This window comes from Trichoderma citrinoviride (assembly GCF_003025115.1).
Source record: "Trichoderma citrinoviride strain TUCIM 6016 unplaced genomic scaffold BBK36scaffold_12, whole genome shotgun sequence".
In the NCBI taxonomy this organism is placed as follows: Eukaryota; Fungi; Ascomycota; class Sordariomycetes; order Hypocreales; family Hypocreaceae; genus Trichoderma; species Trichoderma citrinoviride.
In genome coordinates this window covers 379,821-399,214 of record NW_020194720.1, presented here as the reverse complement: position 1 = coordinate 399,214, position 19,394 = coordinate 379,821, and the positions used below count along the sequence as shown (strand labels likewise).

General features: G+C 54.9%; 6 protein-coding genes across 6 annotated transcripts; 4 read left to right on the top strand and 2 right to left on the bottom strand.

The window, feature by feature from the left end:
• The first annotated feature begins 2,487 nt into the window (after nt 1–2,487).
• Nucleotides 2,488–4,488, top strand: BBK36DRAFT_1136173 (MFS general substrate transporter). The gene is given in 6 exon segments (XM_024892888.1): nt 2,488–2,614; nt 2,725–2,923; nt 2,986–3,198; nt 3,257–4,335; nt 4,346–4,393; nt 4,424–4,488. The coding sequence occupies 3 exon segments, from the start codon at nt 2,780–2,782 to the stop codon at nt 4,325–4,327; spliced, it is 1,428 nt and encodes a 475-aa protein (XP_024747039.1). The 5' UTR covers nt 2,488–2,614; nt 2,725–2,779; the 3' UTR covers nt 4,328–4,335; nt 4,346–4,393; nt 4,424–4,488.
• Nucleotides 4,489–4,825: 337 nt separating this feature from the next.
• BBK36DRAFT_1088145 (ubiquitin domain-containing protein) lies at nt 4,826–5,683 on the bottom strand (the record flags this gene model as incomplete). Its single annotated transcript, XM_024888984.1, has 1 exon — nt 4,826–5,683. A coding segment is annotated over one exon (858 nt), but the record flags the coding sequence as incomplete, so codon positions are not given.
• Nucleotides 5,684–6,217: 534 nt separating this feature from the next.
• On the top strand, nt 6,218–8,575 carry BBK36DRAFT_1125721 (hypothetical protein; the record flags this gene model as incomplete). Its single annotated transcript, XM_024891309.1, has 4 exons — nt 6,218–6,340; nt 6,434–7,246; nt 7,331–7,546; nt 7,613–8,575. The coding sequence occupies 4 exons, from the start codon at nt 6,218–6,220 to the stop codon at nt 8,573–8,575; spliced, it is 2,115 nt and encodes a 704-aa protein (XP_024747037.1).
• Nucleotides 8,576–9,481: 906 nt separating this feature from the next.
• Nucleotides 9,482–10,395, top strand: BBK36DRAFT_1125811 (ClpP/crotonase; the record flags this gene model as incomplete). Its single annotated transcript, XM_024891317.1, has 2 exons — nt 9,482–9,798; nt 9,879–10,395. 2 exons carry the CDS (start codon nt 9,482–9,484, stop codon nt 10,393–10,395), a joined length of 834 nt encoding a protein of 277 aa, XP_024747036.1.
• Nucleotides 10,396–12,550: 2,155 nt separating this feature from the next.
• Nucleotides 12,551–13,069, top strand: BBK36DRAFT_1143429 (hypothetical protein; the record flags this gene model as incomplete). Its single annotated transcript, XM_024893593.1, has 1 exon — nt 12,551–13,069. One exon carries the CDS (start codon nt 12,551–12,553, stop codon nt 13,067–13,069), a length of 519 nt encoding a protein of 172 aa, XP_024747035.1.
• A 1,283-nt stretch (nt 13,070–14,352) lies between these two features.
• Nucleotides 14,353–17,544, bottom strand: BBK36DRAFT_1094024 (RasGAP protein; the record flags this gene model as incomplete). Its single annotated transcript, XM_024889051.1, has 1 exon — nt 14,353–17,544. A coding segment is annotated over one exon (3,192 nt), but the record flags the coding sequence as incomplete, so codon positions are not given.
• Between the last annotated feature and the right edge of the window lie 1,850 nt (nt 17,545–19,394).

Sequence of the window (19,394 nt, the reverse complement as noted above, 5' to 3'; positions counted from 1 at the left end):
GTCCAGAAGGTTATGTCGAAGCGGGAATCGCCTCGCTCCTTAGGGCGGAGGAAGGGTCAGGGGCACCGGCTTAGTGGTGCGGCCGAGAGCGTCAACCAAGCTGTGTGAATCGCCTTGACAGCTTCCCTTGGCCCTGGAGACCTCATCAAACCGCCGCCAGGCTCTCCAGACCCCTCGAGTCATGCGCACACCAGGTCTCGATTGTGCTAGCATTCTAGACAAGCTACTGCAAGAAATTGGCCAGGACAAAGATGCCATGGATCAACAACAACCCGGACGGCAACGTTCTGGCACAGGAGAGCCTGATTTGCCCAGAGTCGCCAGAGCTGCATCCGCCTTGGACCAATTTCCCGGAACCTGGTTCGGAGCATGAGCTGCAATAAGGACGCTGTTCTTCTGGCTCTCCGTGTATACACGTACCTTTCTTGATGAACGAGACCGCTCGTCGTGGGGCATCCTCCTCATGAGCAAGGCTCTCAGCTCCTGGACGCGTTCGGTTCCTTCGGCACGAGGATGGAGACGAGAGCAATGACCCATGGAGCTGGATATATGATCTTCTCGCTTGGCACGTGGCGAGATGTCTCGAATTGTTCATGATCATCGAGCTATGCTGTCATTCGAAGTGTTATTAATCGGGAACTTTTTGCGAGCATGTTTGACTGTACGATGCGGCTTGAGAGCTTCTTCGGTGTTCAAATCGCTGCGCAAGTTCTGTTGTCATGTTTGCATTCTGTACCGCTGCGTGCTACTGTTGCAATGGAAACAAGAGCAATTCCCTCAGCGGCGTAAGCACGCCAGGGAACTTGGCAAGGCAGGCAAGGAGTTGACAATTCCATTCCACATGATGAAGTGGGATTACGGTCTGTTCTGCAGTCTGTAGATTCCGCTTTGATCATGGCTGCAAGTTCTTGAATGTAAGGTCATGAAACTGGAACTAGACAAGGAACATAATCTAGATTCCAGCCAATTGCCCGGATTGAGACAGTGATCAAGGTGCGAAATCGCCTTCATTTCCAGTTATAGCTGGTAGAAGCAGCAGCTGGTTGATGGCCTCGAGGCGGTCAGGAGAGGCTTGTGTTGAATTAAAACGTGTTACAGGTGAAAGATCGGGCACAGACCAGTGGGGTTCACCGCGGTCAGCAGAAGCGTTCGCTGCTCCGACCCTTGACTCGGGTCGCTGGGGCAGCCTCGGCAGCTCATCCCTGCCGCTCATCTCCTTGCTTTTGCTGAGATTTGCTGTGGGAACGCTCTGTTATCCGCAGTGGATGGAGGTTAGCAGGCTAGCATAGGCTACTGCTGGGAACGTTTGCGAGACACTCTGCCGTTGTGGACATGTTCTCACACAAGGGGTCTCCAGTCCTGCCTCGTACAACGGTCATGTGGAATGCTCCCTGTGGGACTCCCCAATGGTAAGAATGATAAGAGTCGGCTGTCGGCCCAGCCTTCAGGCGCCATGAAAAAGGTATTACTAGTCGTAATTCGTACTAGGTAGTTGGTAGGCAGCAACCAATGGATCTCGTAGCTGAAGTTGGCAATGCAATAGGTTGTCGATCAGGTGAAGTGTGCGTGTTGGACGACTTCCGCAACTCAAGCTGCTCCAACAAATATGATCCGCACCAAGCATAAGAGTTGCATGTCCAAGTCTCGGCTGAGAATGACAGCTTTGTCCGAATCTGTCTGGAGGCGTTCGTTGCCGGCAATTCAGAGGGTATATTTTGATGAGATTTGTACCAGACAGCACCTCAGTTGTCCTAAACGGATGCACCATCAAGCCTTCGCCGAGACTACGTCGAAGTCGACGGTTCTGACGTACCGCGTCGCAGTCGCGATAACGCTCAACATGATTCAGGTCAATTGCCCGGGAGGCCTCGTTGTACCAGGTTGGGCTGTCGTAAGTATCAAGCATTCATTTCGGACAATAGCGATGACGTCTGGCAACAGCTCGAGATGCCTTGTCATGGTGAGCATCTCAACTTGACCGGGGCGAGCTCGGTCTTGCATCTCAGAAGAAGCTCCTGATGCTTGGTGCTACCTCAATCATACGAGGCTCTTGTTCTGAAGCGAGCCCTGCGTTAGTGTCTGTCAGCCATCGACACTTCTATTGATATGGATTCCCCATCAATAACATCCCCATGGAGGGCTGACACTTCGAATCTCATCGAAGCTCACTCCGTTCTTACAGCTTCAGAGAGAGACTGCTTAACGCCTATCGAGGACTTGAAGGAGCCTCTCGGCCAATCAAGCTTCAGTGGAGGCGATGCGGCGAACTGCCGCTTGTCTTCCCGCTGCCGTATGATTGGTCCTTGGATATTTCCAGAATGGGACAATGGCCAAGAAACCGATCGAAAGAAGTCTTGTCTGGATCCATTTCGGAAGCCTTGAGCCTCATAACTTGCTATTTTTGACGGCCACCTGATGAGATCGAGGTAATTCGAGTCATCTCAAGCATCTCGAGCATACAGAATACTCGACAGCGCTGACAAATTTGGCCATTTGTCATGAGCATTCCAGTTATGGCCGATTGTTTTGACGGAGATAAGCGATTGCGTCTTGTGCCCCTCACAACTCCATTGATTGGATAGGGATCGGAAGTGCGGTGCCGTCAAGACAGAGAATTTCACTGCGTCTTTGCAACGCGCAATTGCTGTCATATAAAAAGGCGAGGAAGAGGAATCGAAGTGTCAAGTCATTGAGCTCAAGCCATCCTCTCACTTGACTGAAGCTCTCTCATCACCAGAGACGTGACCGACTGAAGGAAAAGCTGCCGAAACGAAGATCAATGGCCGAAGTGAGGGAGGAGGCCACGGCGGGTGAAAAGGCCACGAGCAGCCTTTCCAAGTTCTTTTGGACACCGCCGTGGCTGAGATGGAATCCGGACAAGAATTATGAGATGTCGTGGGCCATGGCCTGTTTCTTTGGATTTGTACGACCGCCCGTTCTCGACATGGCGACCGGCGAAGGTGACTGACGATCGAATGTTTCTAGGTGGCTGCATTCAGTGTCGCAAACCTCTATTATACCCATCCCATCCTTCACATTTTGGCGCAAGACTTTGGTATCACGGATGAGCGTGCTTCGCTGGTCCCAACGCTGCTGCAAGCTGGCTATGCCACCGGTCTGCTCTTCATCGTCCCCATTGGCGACATTGTCCCTCGCCGGCCGATGATCATCAGCCTGGTATTCGTGACATCTCTGATTGTACGTTTTGGGTGCCCTGTTTTCTCCACGTTCCCGTGGCTGACACGATGGACAATAGTGGCTTGGCTGTACTTTGGCCAAAAAGTTCGAAGTCTTCCTCGGTTTGTCCTACGTCGTCGGCCTCTTCACCGTCACACCGCAACTCATGTTTCCTCTGACGGTGCGCTATGCCCCTGCTCGACACCGACCCACCATGACTGCCATTGTCATGTCTGGACTCGTCTTTGGCATTCTGGTCGCTCGGTTGCTCTCCGGTATTGTGGCCCAGTACAGCGACTGGCGCAACATCTATTGGATGTCGTTTGGATTGCAACTCGCAATCGTCATTTCCGCCTCGCTGTTCATGCCGGATTTCCCCGTGCTGTGGCCTGGCGCAACCTATCCCGGCATCCTGCTCAAGATGGTACAGATGCCATTCCGGCAGCCTGTGTTGACTCAGTCAGCGCTCATTGCTTTCCTCCTCATGGGCATGTTCACCTCGTTCTGGACTACCCTGACGTTTCAGCTCGCGGGTCCTCCGTTCCATCTCTCGACTCTCGTCATCGGACTTTTTGCGCTCGTGGGCATGTCGCCAGTTCTCTTCAGTCCCATCTTCTCACGTCTCGTCATGACACGCCTCCATTCGAGCGCCACCTTGATCATAGGACATCTCATCCTGCTCACAGCTGTCTGCATTGGAACCTTTACCGGTACGTTCTCGTTGGCGGGACCCATTATCTGGGCCAGTATCGGAGACTTTGGCATGAACATCGTGACTGTGTCCAACCGGATGGCGTTTGCCAACATAGAGCCCACTGCTCAGAACGCGGTCAACTCGGTCTACATGGTCTTCACGTTCTGCGGCCAGCTCTTCGGAACGAGCGTGGGAAACAAGCTGTATGCAAGTGGCGGATGGATCAGAAGCGGCTCTTTGTCCATTGGCCTGGTCGGCGGAGGGCTGCTGCTTGTCCTTATTCGAGGGCCTCACGAGAAGGGCTGGATTGGCTGGTCAGGTGGTTGGGAGGTGAGGCTCAAGAAGCTGCGGGAGAGAGAGGCGGAAGAGGCTCAGGCGGCATCTGACGTGACGGCACATCCGTCCGACGAGGAGGCGGGCATCCCGCAGGAGAGCGAGGCCAAGGAGAAGATGTGAAGCGGCATTCCTCGGACTTTGATGATATCACGAGAGATGAAGATAGACTGTAACGGTTAGATTGCGCTTTTTTGTCCTTCTCTTGCAGTTTTGCAGTAGTTATGCTTAGGTAATAGGGAATAGAATAACATCATCAGTAATGGCTGCTCTTTCCCTTTCTTTGTGATAGGATGGCGCAGACGACGGGCAGTTGATGAGGTTGTTCTTGCCTTGCCCTTGAGCCTCCTCAGTCGATGACGTGATTTTCTCGCCATGTGCTTCAAGTCGGCGATCCAGGAATCTTAAGGGCCCTTAGACTCAAGTCGGCTGTATCTTCAAATTGCATTTGAATGAATGATGGGTTCAGGGGTATCAAGTATGCCAAACGCTCGGCTACGACCGACGATCAAATATACCGAATCTCCAAACAACAAAAGAGACGCTATGTGACCGTGTAAAAGTAAAAGCAAACGCCAAATCCCTTCTCCGGACATGTTCATCTACTCAATAGTAAACATTGGTGAGGCTCATCACCATCCCCACCAACAGACTCAGCGCCACTCCAGAGCCCACAAAGACCTGCCATTTCTCGCTCCAGACATCCGAGCGAAGCAACCAGGCCAGGCTGCCAAGGGGGAAGAAGAAGCCCACCATCATGCCGCGGATCATCATGTCCAGCACGGTCGACATGCCGTTGAAGTCGTCCTCGGCGGAGGCATCGGCCGAAGGGATCTCACCAGCGTTGCTATCGATCCACGCATCCTCCATGCTGCGCAGGGTGTCTGGCGAGGGCATGGCGTCCGGCGCGAAGCCTTCTGTGCGGATGGAGGCGAACTGTGTGCGCAGCGTCTCGATCTCGGAGTGGGTAAAGCCTGTCTGGAGGAGGCGGTCGAAGCCGCGCGGCCGGGGGCGAGTCCACGATGAGGGATTGCCGTTCAGGTGAGACGAGGCAGCGCTCGAAGACTCATCGGGGGGGTTGGCCGCGGCGGCCTGCTCCTGGGCCAGCTCCTCAGGCGTCAACTCATCGCCGATGGAGCAGTTGATGTAGATCCTCACGGGAGCCACGGGAGCATCAACAGCCTTGCCCTTTCCCTTGGATCTGCCCCAAGGCTCATCGCTCTTTGAAGGGGGTGAAGCCGGAGGAGCGGGTGGTGGCTTGATGCTGGCGCTGAGGGATGCAGAGTCGGAGAGGAGGCGGCCCTGGTAGATGAAGCGGAGGCGGTTGCGCGAGGAGATGCGCTCGCGGATGAGGTTCTTGAGCGACGCAACTGTTGTGGTATGTGGAGACGGAACATCCAGGTCGAGATCGGGGAGGGAGTTTGAGAAGCGGATGGTGAGATGGTAGGGGAGAGGCGTGGCCGACGAGGCCGAGGAGAGCGGCAATGCAGGTGCTAAGGATGCCATGATGGCTGCATAGTTTGGTGCGCTGAGGCCTGTCCAAGAGGGCTTGTGTGCAAAGGAAACGATGGAATGATTCTGAGGTGAAGGAGATGTATATATCCTTTGCCGAGAACTGACACAATTGCTGATTCGGCTATGCACGTGGAATCCAAGAGTCTTGCTGAGAGTCCACAACTTGAAGCTGTCGATGCTTGGTATAGAAGCTCTCATATAGGGTGACACTTGATAATACCTAAGGTGCCTGTAGCTGAAGCTCCGAAAGCTGGAGGTCTGGGGCCCCACCGGATCGATCCCTGCTTGTCTGCAGAAAAAGTGGCGCTGACCGCCCGGCAGAATCGCCCCAAGTCCAAGTTTCCCGAAAGCGAGGCCAAGCTGCAGCATCAGATCGCCTTCCATCTCTGCTTGCATCTGCCAATCCCGTCGTCGCCTTTTCCCGCTAGCCGCCATCACGCAGCTTATCGAGAGCTGCGCGGCTTCTTGCGAGAATCTCAGCGACAGCACGAGCAGGTCATGGCGCTGAGGGGAAGGCTGTTGTCCTGCTTCTATTGCGGGAGGCGGTCATCCATCCGCTACGATGGCCGGATACGCGACTGGCTGTGCACCAACTGCGATGCGACAAACTATCTCGACGAGGTTGGTCAACAACTCTCCTTTGCTCCTTTATCGCAAAGATGCGATATGTATCCATATCATCAGAGCGTCGATGGCTAACAGACACCACCGCAGAATGGCGACATCACCGATCCCCCTGCCCTCGAATCGTCCACGCCGAAGCGATTCGCCAAAGAGCTACCATCCCGACCGGCATCACCCACAGACAGCGTCTTCTGCGAGAAATGCCTGAAAAACCAACGCCTGTTTACCAGATCGCTGGCGCAGTATTTCCCCGACGACCCATCTCACCCAGACTACCCCGAGCTAGAGCGCAAGTACTACCGCTACCGCAAAGACCTCGAGAAGCGCTATCCTCAGGTCTGTAACGACTGCGCCAAGAAGGTCGAGGAGCGCATAAACCAGGCTGGATACACGGCCAAAACAGACCATCTGCGACGAATGATGGAAAGGAGTCGAGGCAGGAGGGCTCCTACGAAGACGACCCCCCTTGATATGGCAAACGCCATGGGACGATGGCTGTGGTGGGGAGGCTTTGTTATCCAGCTTCTTTGGCATGTGGTGAGCGCTTCGAATGTGCTGGACAAGAACGAGAACGGCATGTACGATCCAGACGACCAGAGCTACACGAAGCATCTGATTACATGGTTGAAGCGGCTTTGTGCTTTCTTGCCCTCGGCCGCGACCCTGATTGGATGGAGTATCAAAGCCGGATTTCTATCTGCTTGGTGGAACCCGCACTTTGTGCAGTTCAACCGTGGATTCACGCGGCATCTGATGGGGTTCACGCAGTGGTATTGCTTTCAAGGCCTCATCATCTTCTTCCGATACATCTTCCGCTCTGTTCTGGATATGCAGGGCGGCCAGGCCCAGTCCACAGGGGCACAGCTCAGCGCGCACTTTGCCATGGCGTGCATTATGGCAGTGGTAAGTGGTTGTCTGTTACTTGGTTTCTGCTTTTCTATCCTGTCATGGCCTAGTCGCCTGTCCGTTGAGCTGACTAGACTCCAGATATACTCCCTTGCTAGGGGCTCGATCAAGGTCGACACAACACCCCTGTTTGGTGTGACCGAGCGGACAGTATCTGCAAACCAAATGTCTTCGCCGCCGCCCAGGAAAAGAAAGATACGAGAACCAAAGACGCTAGCCGAGGCTCTGACCGAAGCCCTCGAATCAGCAAACCCGTCGCCGGTCAAGACTCCATCACGGATGCCGAATATATCGCGGGTGCGGGATGCACCGTCGGTCTACAATCCATCACCACTCAAAAACTTTACGCCCCGGGAACCGCAGAGCCCGTTGCCGCCTCGCTTCAACCCACATCCCTTCCAGACGACTCACGATGAGCTTTCTTTTGCCGGCTTCAGCATATCGGACAAATCGCCCCAGAAGCTTGCTCGCGGTCAAGACGCCGATGCAATGGACTGGTCCCCGTTGCCAAAGCAGACGCAGAAATCTCCGTACCGCGCATTCCAGGACGCCCCCGTATCCAAGCTTGGCGCCCGTCCTTTTGGGCAAGCTCCCACGCAGCCAGATGCAGGGCCATTCTGGTTCAAGGTGCCATCGGCGCCGACGAATCCGGCTCAGCGACTACGCAACCCCCCTAATGCCCCGTTGATAAAGAGGGCGTTTTCCGTCGAGCCAGTCAAGGAAGAGAAGAGCTTCAGCTTCGGGAGGAGCTTCATGGATGAGAAACGGGAAGAAGTGCCTCGAGCGAGCAGTGTGGACTTTAGGAGTCCAAGCTTTTTCGCGCCAGAGCGCCCCGACGAAGCGGATGCACTGGCGGATGCCCTCGGGCAGAGCTTCAGCTTTGAAAGCGTGCTTGGCGACGACCACTCGGACTCTGAAGAGACGGTCGTCAACGAAGAGCTGCCTATTCTTTCGAGCGGCGAAGAGTCGCACAAATACGACCTCTACTTGCTGACGGCCCTGCTGCCGTCTTGGTTCCTTCCTCTAGCCATTGCGACCCCTTATACCCGGGAAGCGCGGCTGGCCATTCTCTCCGTCGCGGGTATCATTGCGATCCGCAGCATTGGGGGTGCCACGCAACAGCTGCTGGGCGGCGACGGCAAATCATCCAGCCTGGCCATGTACTTTGCGTCCCTTGCGAGCGTGGTGGAGCTCAGTGCTGTGTGCTGGACGGGATGGCAGCTGTGGACGAAGGGGGTGGATGTTTCCCAGCATGGTCCCAACGTGTTGGCGTTTATGCTGGCACACCAAGCGCTGAGGGGCGTTTCTTTGAGACGACAGCCATGATTTTCATGGCTCAGATTTTCTAATACTTTGAATGCATTGTTTGCGAGGCACATTATAGACTGAAGCATATGGCCAATGAGCCGACGAGGAAGCAGGGGATGGGACTTGATTTATATAGGTAAGCATGGTGTAATGGATTCTGGGAGTTTTTGGGTAGGATGGTCATGTAACATAGGATTAAGCATTGTACGAGAGTCTGAATATGAAGAAAGGGCATGGGGAATGGGCTGCTTTGATGGGAAATGATGTCTTACTACCTATGGATGAGTTGCACGTGCAGAGTTGACTCGAGAATGACGGTGACTTCTGTTCCGGATCATGTTGTTTACATGCGGACGCTGTCCATCGGTTGAATCAATCATCTCTCCTTTCTTCTATTGCCGTCTCCTTCTCCTGTCATCTCCTTCTCCTGTCATCTCCTCTCATCACCATCGCCATCACGTCGCTGTTCTACTATGCCCCAGCAACGTCATCCAGGAATGGCTTAGCGCAGTCTTCTCCCCGATACGTACCCCATCACCTCGCGACTCCACCAAATGGCTTGAACCCGCGAATGACATGTGATGCAACATTCATTCCCAGAGACTCAAGTTGCATGTTTAATAAGTCCCCAGCAAGCAAAACGATTTAATTGCCAAGGCCTCCAAACGTATTTTCTTCATCCCGAGCTTATTAGGATGGAAAGCAGTTCACAGATGAAACATCGTTTTCCAGTCCAGGCTGCTCTTCGAGTCCCCATATCCTCGGCGTAGATGCCGAGGTCCAAGCCCACCGCCCTCAAGCTGCCGTCATCACTAGAACAAAACATCAACCTCACTCCAAATCCATCTCACTCACCCTCACCTATCATCACCCAGCCTCATCCATCTTCACCCTCGCTCATTCAATTACCCAAAACAACACAAAATGTCCACTCCCCTCTTCACAGTCCCCATCCCCCCCCTGGGCTCCCACCCCGGCGGCTCCATCACCCTCACAGAGCCCCAGCCGTCCGTTTACCTCCTCACCTTCGTCTCCCCCCCGGACAACCGCCTCACCACCGCCGTCTGCAAGGCCCTCCTCGCCGCGCTCGACCTCCTCGAGTTCGGCGGCCACCCGCCCGGCGTCCTCGTCACCACCAGCGGCATCCCCAAGTTCTACAGCAACGGGCTCGACCTGCAGCACGCCATTGACACGCCCGGCTTCTGGGCCCTGTTTTACTCCGTCTGGCACCGTTTCCTGACGTATGGAATTCCCACTCGAAAAAGCATACCTGGATAATAATCATCATCATCCCGTACAATGGCTAACATTGTCTCAAAAGCTTCCCCATGCCCACCATCGCCCTCCTCAACGGCCACACCTACGCCGGCGGCCTCATGCTCGCCATGTCCCACGACTACCGCCTGGCCCCCTCCCCGCGCGGCTTCCTCTGCCTCAACGAGGTCCTCTTCGGCGCGGCCCTGCAGCCGCCCATGGCGTCGCTCTTCCGGGCCAAGCTGCCCTCCAACGCAGTCTTTCGCAAGGTCGCCCTCGAGGGCCACCGCTTCACGGGCGACGAGGCCGTGGCGGATGGGCTCGCGGACGGGCTTGCGCCAAACGGGTTGGAGAGCGCGCTGGAGTTTGTGCGGGAGCGGGCGTTGATTGAGAAGCCGAAGAAGGGCGTGTATGGGACGATCAAAGGGGAGATGTACAAGGATCTGATTCGGGAGCTGAGGGGGGCTGGGCTGGAGGCGGAGGATGAGCGGTTCAAGAATGAGATGAGGAGGGAGGCGGAGAGGAAGGAGTTTGGAAAGGTGTGGGTTGAGCAGTGGCGGAAGGAGAACAAGGCGAAGCTGTGAGCCGCTTTTTTGTGTGTTGGATCATGTATGAATGTTGTATCGCTTTGGCAAACATTTCTGTACCTTTTTTGTCGAAGATGGACTCAACGATGAGAGGATCAAAGCTACACCCTCTCATGTGTTTCGGCATTTGTGCAGGAACTTGTTGTGGCTGAAATGTTTGGAGTTTCACTGACAGTTTTGTTGCTAAAAGGGGTTTTTGTTTCCTCGCTCTCCTACAAGTTGCCTACGTTTAATCAAGCTTCCGGCGTTGAGGACTCACTCCTTCAATTGTCTTTCTTGACCCGTTCGGCGACTTTCTTATTTTTGTCTCTTATCGCGTTGAGTGGTAACAAGGTAAGAGTAAATGTTTGTTGGGAACAGGCGCCTCTTCTCATCTGGGTAAGGTGAAAATCAGAAAAGAAAACGAGGCGTACGCCATGAAATGTCGCTTTGTTGCCGAGATCTGTCATGTGGCTTGCTCGTTCAAATCATGCTGTAGACTTGTTGATCTGATAAGCTTTCTCTCTTTCCTTTCGTTATCCGCTTTCCTATGTTCCCGTGAGAAAATAAGGAAAGACCATCTCATGCCGCTGGTCCAGGATACCTTCTGTATAGGCTGTCCCTTGATGGAAAATATGTTGTCAAATCAACAACCCCTTACGCGAACGACTGGCCTCGGAGCCTTTGTACAATCCTCGCAAAGATGCTTCCCAGCTGTTCCAAGAATATGCAGCCTCTATCGAGCCTTTCGGACATTTTTCTTTCTCTCCGTCGCTTAAAGAACGAAAGGTCTCCAGTGTTGGGTCCGATACACACTGCTGGAAGAGAAAGCAGGCTCAACACTAATCCCTCCCACGTATATAAAGGACGATGGCATCCTCCCCTTTTCGTTTCCCTCCAGCTCGCAGAGCATTTCAACTCGTCTCTACAAAAACCGGATACAACGACTTTTGCTTCACAACCACGCAACAAACATAAGCATGTCTCCTGCCTCTACCGCCCCTTCCGCCCAGCCTCCCTCCCCAGAGGAGGCTCATCTGTATTACTACGATGGGATCCGCCTGGGCAAAAAAGCTTATCGCCCGCACAAGCACCCATGTCTGGGATCTCTCTGTCAATATAGAGCAGCAGATCTTGGAGGAGAGCCACCCCGCCGTGCTGGCCAAGATGTTTCTCGAGCAATATAAACCAGCAGGTCTCGGACGAGAGCCATCCACACACCCTACACCAGATGTTTCTCGACTAAACTAGACCAGCGCGTCTCGGACGAATCCCATACACATCTGGGACCTCTCGACCAACACAAACCAAGCCATCTCAGGCGAAAGCCACCCACGTCTGGGACCTCTCCGCCAGCATATGAAGAAGTCTATCTATATTGCTGCAACGGCATTGCCCCATTTCTGGAACAGTGTCGATCTTTGCTGTCCTGAATCTGAATCCCCTCAACTTCAATTTGTTGAGGCACTAGTCTGTATGCTGTCTTGCATAAAGTTGACAACTACCGTAATGAGACTGTGCAAGAGAGCCGGAACTTGTCGTCTTTGGCTTGGCGGATCTTTGGGTTTAGGGCCAAAGGGGGCTTGTGAACTTTGTTACTTGCCCCCTTTTTCCATCTTGTGTTGATTTTCTAAGTTACTCTGAGGCTTGCATTGCTGATGGCTTGACTCTAGGATGCATAGAGACAAGGCTCTTAATTTGATGGGCTCGTTTAGACGTAGCTCTCGCGAAGCACTCATTTACATTCGATTCTACCTATCGTAAGGGAGTGAACTACGCTCAAATCGTCCACGCACACTCCAAAAGGTATCGTCCTTTCACCTTTGGCATAGACTTAGAAAACCAGCCTTGAACTGTCAAACGACAGCCTTAAATGATAAAATAAGTCCGCCAACTCCGGTCAGGAGAGTGATCGAGAGCACATCTCCCCCCTCCTTGGCTGGCATATAAAAGGCAGGACTCTCTCCGGGCTTGCAGAAGACTCAACTCAGCTCAACCTTCTTACCTTTCAACAAGCCAGAGACGACCTGTCTACAAGAACTGTTTACGACAACCCTCCACAAACCATCTACAAGTTCTCTCGACAAGTCTCTGACCCAACACCGCAACAAACTTATAACAACCTCCCAAGAAAGCTAAGAAAGAATTCTTTTTCTTAAACAAAGATTTAAAAATGCATTCTGCAAAGGCCCCCAGCCCGGAAGAGGCATATCTTTATTACTACGACGGCATTCGTCCGGGCAAGAAGAAGCTCATTGCCCGGACCAGCACCCACGTCTGGGACCTGTCTGTCAACATAGAGCAGCAGGTCTTAGAGGAGAGCCACCCTGCCGTTCTGGACAAGATGTTCGCTCCTCCAGAGGATGACGACGGGGACGTCCTTATGGACCAGATTCTGGATGCAACGACGAGTCTGCGCATCCGATACATGACAGTCACCCACACCGGGACTAAGGATGTGGACTGGCAGACTGTCCTGCTGATTGACGTCGAGGCGGGCACCCTCTCCTGGGAGGACGGCTACAGGATTGCCATGCAGTGCAAGGGTCTCATGCAAGATTGCGGCCTTTTGGACGTCGAGGTTGAGATCCGGGAGAAGGTGGAGGATGATGACGGGGCGATGGCCAGGCTGTGGCATGCTGTGGCGCTGGCGTGCCAGGATGATGTTGACAACATTGACTTCTGGGAGTAGAAACTCCTCTGTCGCCGCGGATTGGGGTCTGGGGGCTATCTTAATGGCAAGGGGGGGAAGAGCTTGGGCGTTATGGATGATGAAGGGATATTCTGTACAGGAAGTACTTGGACGCGCTTTGATTTTTTGGGATTTCGATACTATGGGTTTGGTTTATCCAATGTGCCGAGTTTGATTCAGTATATTTTGAGTATACACGTATAGGTAGAATGACACTATACACGAGTGACATTCATGAGTCGTCTCGATAGTAACAATGGCAATATACACGACTTGTCATCCATGAGTTGTCTCTTTCAGGAACAGGCGTATGTGCAAGCCATCAACACAATCTGGCAGACCCATGATACACCGACAAGTTTTCTACCAAGCAACAAAACAAACACTTCACATAATCATCACCAAATCAAAACTCCATCGTGACATCGTGTCATGGCGTTTTGTATTCCCCATCGACAGCTCCTGTCTCGCATCGATGGGGCGTTTAGATAACCAATCATCTTGGTTGGTATTTTGGGCATTGGTGTTGTTTTATGAAACTATACCGGCGTTTTTGTTCTAGACCAGTCAATTGCTGGGAAACAACCCCTGGGGTTGGGGCTCGATGTCTGTCTATCCAGCGTTTCTGGGTGTATGAGTTATACTGATGTACATACATGGTGGTAGAGTTTGGCAGTCATGTTTAAGGAGCAGGGATATGACGGCTTCAGAAAGGAAGAGATCATACTACTTACTACAAGGGTAGCCAAAGGATCAGAAAATGAACGTGATGATATTCGCTCGACGCCATCCCTTCAGCATCAATGCCATCTTCAAGTATGAGGACAAGAGCTTCATGGGTCAAGAAGGCACCCACAAATTCTCGAAACTATCAGGAACTCTCCTATCATCGATACATCAACAGGCTACACCTACCTTACGCAAACGACACAACACTCAGCATCATCATCTCAAGAAGCTAAAGACTTTGAAACTCATCAGTGAACTTGTGTCATGTCACCTGTATTCCCGTCTAAAATGCCATAGCACCCAGCTTCAAACTCCCACCTCACAGTTCCAAAAGACATCTGCATTCGCTTTGTTTTCAACTTCTATCCCCCACCAAACAATACAGCAGAAGAACAAAACAAGTAAAACAAATAAAGAAAAGCAGCATAGGCTACATTGTGATGGGTATCATATTCAACACACCTCCAAACCCTTTCTGAAACTTCTACTCTTCCTCTCTTCTTTGAACCCCCCTTTCAAAGACAATATCAATCATATCCCTACTCCTCATCGCCCTCCTCCCCATTCGCTTCCCCAGTCTCCGCCTCAACATTCGATACACCCAGCCCCCTATTCAATCCCAACCCCTCCCGCTCAGCCTGAATCGCCTTGGCCCTCCGCGCCTCCACGTCCTCCCGCCGGACAACCTTCCTCAGCCCCTCGCTCGCCTGGATCAGCCCGTCAATGCTAATCGCATGCTCCGTCATATGATGGTTAATGTACGTATACACCGCCGCCGGCGTGTCGCACTGCAGCAGATTGCTCTCGTTCAGCTTCAGCAGCGCCAGCGCGACCTGGAAGAGGAACGTGCTCCCGTCGTTGGTGCACAGCACCACGTCCCAGACGCGGAACAGCGCCTCCGCGCACAGGCAGTCGGTGAAGACGGAGAGAAACCACTGGAACGTCAGCGCCTCGAGCTCGACGGACAGCGAGTCCAGGTGCGCGGACAGCTTGGGCAGCACCGTCCGGACATACTGCCTCAGCACCTGCTGGTCCGCCCTCGACGAGATGAGCGAATGGTCGTAATACCCCTGCGGAAGGATGTTTTCGATAAACGACGCCAGGATCCAAAACGCATCCTCCGCAGACGGCGTGATCAGCAGGATGTTGGCCGCAATCAGGTTCATCCCCTGGCAGTAGCCCACGTCCTTGTTCCGCCGCGAGTACGCCAGCAGCACCTCGTTGAGCTTCTGCACCCCGGGCCCCTTGCGAAAAAAGATGTTGTCCGTCAGCGTCCGGTTGATGTCCATCTTGATCTGGCTCACCACCGCCGCGTCGTCGCCCTCGCCGCTCTGCGACACCAGGCTGTCGTAGTAGCCCGGGATGCGCAGCGCCGCCGCCCCGGAGCACTCGGCCCAGATCTTTGCGCGGTACGCCACGGGGATGCCGCCCAGCACCAGCGCCTTGAAGCCGTTCCACTTGGCCCGCCCGACCTTGCCCTTGTTGCCCAGGTTGGAGATGCCAATCATCTCTCCGTCCGCCACCCGGGCCTCGGGCAGGATGATGCCAGGGCGTTCGTATCGAGCCTCCGCCGCTGCCGTGGCCGCCGCGATGGCAGCTTCGCCCTCGCGGTGCCTCTCCGCCCTCACTTTGCGCAAGAACTCGTTCCACTGCGCCGTCTTGTCTCGCTGCAGGGAGTCGTGCAGATCGCTCAGCTGCTGGAGGAGCAGCTTGACCGGCTCCGCATCCTCCTTGACGAGCGTCCCCGGCATGGAGTCCTGCTGCTGCTGCTGCTGCTGCTGCTGCTCCGACGGCGGCTGCGTGAGCGTGCTCTCGTTGTCAATGGCCGTCGTGGTGCTCGCCAGGGGCACCAGCCCCGACTCGGTCGGCGTGATGCCCGGCGATCGTGCCGAGCGCTCAACAAGCCGCTGGCTGGACGCGGTGCTGGCCCGGTCGTCGGTGCCCTCGGTCACGGACACGGCCGTGGCGCTGATGCCCGGCGTGTGGCTCAGCAGCTCGGTGGGAAACGTCGCGATCTTGAGGTAGTCCTGCCAGCGCTTTGCCTTGTCCTCGCCGGTGGCTCTCTCCTCCTGCGAGCTGGGGCTGCCGGGCCGCTGGTCGCTCGAAACGCTCATCTTGGGACTGGGCGGGTCGTCCATGACGTTGGGCAAGATGCTGCCCGCCCGGTTGCCGTTGCCCAGCATCTCTCGGCGGTCGCCGTTGCGGAAGTTGTGCGCCATCTGCGAAGCCTCTCGCTGCCGCTTCTTGCGCCGCTGGTCGTATATGAAGCCGAAGCGGTCAGTGAGATACTCGCTGTTGGGGTAGTTGTTGTACATCTGCGTCAGCGTCGGGGGCTGCGACTCGGGAGGCAGGATGGCGTCCATCTCGACGGGCCCAAAATTATCGGGCCGCAGGGAAGACGAGCTGGGTGAGCTTCCGGAGCCGGTGCCTCGCGCCTCCTGGGTCTGCAGCTTCGCGCTGGCCGAGGCCGTCGACGGCGTAGACCGGCCCATAGCCATGAGCGCCTTGGGGCCGCCGGCAACAGACACGGCCCGCGACGAGCGGCTGGTGCGGTTGCTGGCAACGGACCCCGTCCTGGCCGCCTCCGTCCGGGCAGCGCTGCTCGCTGCACGCCCCCTGGCTTCGGCCTCGCGACTGGCAACGGCGCCGCCAGCAACGAGCCGCAGCGTCAAGCTGGCGATGGATTTCCGCTCGGGAGTGGACGCCGAGTGTATGCTAGACGGCCGGCTGGAGCTGTTGTTACCAGGGTTGCTGGCCGTGGGGTTCGGAGGCTCAAAGAGGTCGTCCTGCAGCGGCGGACGCTGGCCGAGGCTCGAATGCGATCGTATGACAGTCGACCTGTTGGAGCCGTCTCTGAGAGACGTCTTCTTGGATGTGCCGCCCCAGAGATAGTCCTTCCACCCCTTGAGCGTGCCGGCTCCCTTTGGACTCTCCGAACTGTTGCCCGGCGCAGAGGTAACGCTGCTGGCCCGAATCGTACCACCGCCAGCCCCGTCCGTCTCGCCGTACGCGCTCTCCGTGACCGTGTCCCGCATGGCGTCGTTCATCAAGTCGCTGAGCCCGCCGCCGTCGCGCTGAAAGTGTCCGTTGCTGCGCAGCTCGCTCTCCACCACCTTGAGCCTCGTCTCCAGCTCGAGGCTGGACAGGCCGCACTCGCGAATGATCTTACGCAGCGCCCGCTCGCGCTCGTCCGCCCGGCGCCGCAGATTCGCAATCTGGGCGTCCCGCTGCGCGAGGTCGCCGGCAATCTGCCTGACGAGCGACACGGCGCCGTGCCTCGCAATGAGGCGCTCGAGGTGCTTGTCGTCGGCCTTGTGCAGGGCGCCGGGGACCGTCTGCGACAGCGGCGCATCCTCAAACAGGGCCTCGCGGGCCGAGTTGCGCCAGGTCAGGCTGTCGACGATGGAGGAGGAGGCGCTGGCGCCGCTCAGGGCCTTGACGCGGGCGGGCCTGTCGGGCTGGCGGATGGCGGCCTTGAGCTGGTTGTGGTCGGGGTTGTCATGGTCGTGGTCGTGGTCGTGGTCGTGGTCGGGGTCGGGGTAGCTGTCGGCGAAGCGGTCGGTGCCGGGCAGCTCGGGGGAGAAGCTGGGGAAGCTGGTGAGGGACTTGTCGCTCTCGGCGATGCTGCTGGCGGAGCTGCTGAGGTGGTGGTGCTGGTTGAGCAGGCCTGCGCGGGCCTTGCCGGTGCGGACGCTGCGGTGCGAGCGGTACGAGACGTTGCTCGACTGCGAGACGGAGCGTTCGAGGCGGGGAGCGCCAGAGCCGGGCAGGTCCATGACTCCTGTCGCGCGTGGGCCGCCGCGGGCCTCGGGGAGTCGCTGTGTGACGCTCTGGCCGGCGCTGTCGATGGTGGTGGAGGTGGTGATGTCGATATTGTTGAGCAATCGATGACGATGCTGGGGGTTGGGTGGGTTGTGATGTCGATGATGTCGTTCTTTGGCCGATGCTGTCGTCTGCGTCTTGGAGCTGCAGAGTCCTGAGGTAAAGGGAAGAAGAAAGAAGAGTCGTGCAGAGGAACAGACGGAAGCGCTTGGCGTGACTCGAGGCCGGAGGAATGCAGAGCCCTTAGACGCAGCCGAGGGGCATGGCGATGAAGATGAACGGGGGAGAAGCTGGTCGTCGTTTTGCTGGGGGGGGAAGCAGAGCTAAGGCAAGGTAGCGGCCGATCAAGGGTCCACGAGGAAGCTCTGGTCGGGGTACCTTGACGTTGGTAGGAAATGACGAAGAGGGCAAGGTATTGATTAGTATTACCTAGTACCTTATGTCAAAGATGCCCTGTCTCTCCCAGCAACAATGGCCGTGTCTCATGTGATGCCGGCAAGAATGCACCCTTTTATTTGCTTGGCTGGGCGCTGAACATGCAAGACTGGCTGTTCCAGTCGATTTCAGCAAAAAGGCGAAAGGCGGGACGAGGGGCGAAAGTCATGACATGGCGCTTAGTACCCCATGATGGAAGTACACGAGCTTCTTTTCTCTTCTCTCCATAGTCTGTAATTGATCTCGCTCATCCTTACCTTAGACCACCTTGTGTATTACAATACTGATGCTGCCAGACGTCAGACGTCACGAGAGTCCAATTCCTGCATTACATTACAAACTGCAAGCTACCTTACCATACATGGTGCTTCTGAAAGAAATAGCGGGCTTATTCCACCACAAATCGGAGCGCTGTTTCTTTGCTTCTTCCTTCGCATTCGAGATGAAAGACGGCTCGCTTAACAGCAAGTGACAGCACAGGGGCAGTTTCTAGATGACTCTTCGTCTTAGTAGTATTTTCAATTTATCCCTCCTATCTGTTTTACCAGCATGAATGGGCGGTGCTCAAGCTGAGACAGTTCTTTGTACTACTTACTCTACTAGCTCCAGCTTCTTTTGAGGCCCAACTTGCGTGAGAATGACGCCCGAGACTCTCCCCGTTCAATGCATTGGCTGCCTACCCAGGCATCGAGCAGCTTCACACGCCAGGCACTCGCTCCATGCTTGGGTATCGGATATTCACCATTACCATCAGACACAAAGCAGTCATCACTCCTACTAGTACTACAACTTCACATGCAAGTCCTTAATCCTGACATCAAATCAGACATCCTCAGACAACTTCACACCATACAGTAAAACAACCATGGACTCGTATCCCCCACCTCTCTCACCAAGTCTCGTCAAATCACACGCCCATACAAAAAAAGAGTCATGCCAGCACTCACACTCCACTCCCAACTCCTCCCATCATCGTCATCCAGCCTTAGCACCTAATTGAACCATCCAATCAAACAATCTAAACCTACAAAGTACAGGACATCCATGTCCTATCAGAGGGAATGCCACGCATTTAACATACATACATACCTTAGGTACTCAATATCACAGTCCTAGGTAGTGTCATCCTACCTACGTCAAGCCTAGAAATGCGCACACTCACCACCTTTCTCACGTATAATCCCAACCCTCCGGTAACACACATCCCACTCCTCGTTTGCATACAGAGTATTATTATTACTACTATGAATGCTCATCACACAAATACATCTCGAATCAAATGGCCCTCAATTCAACCAGCCATCTAAGAGCTTTTCCAAATAATGTTCCTCTCCCATCA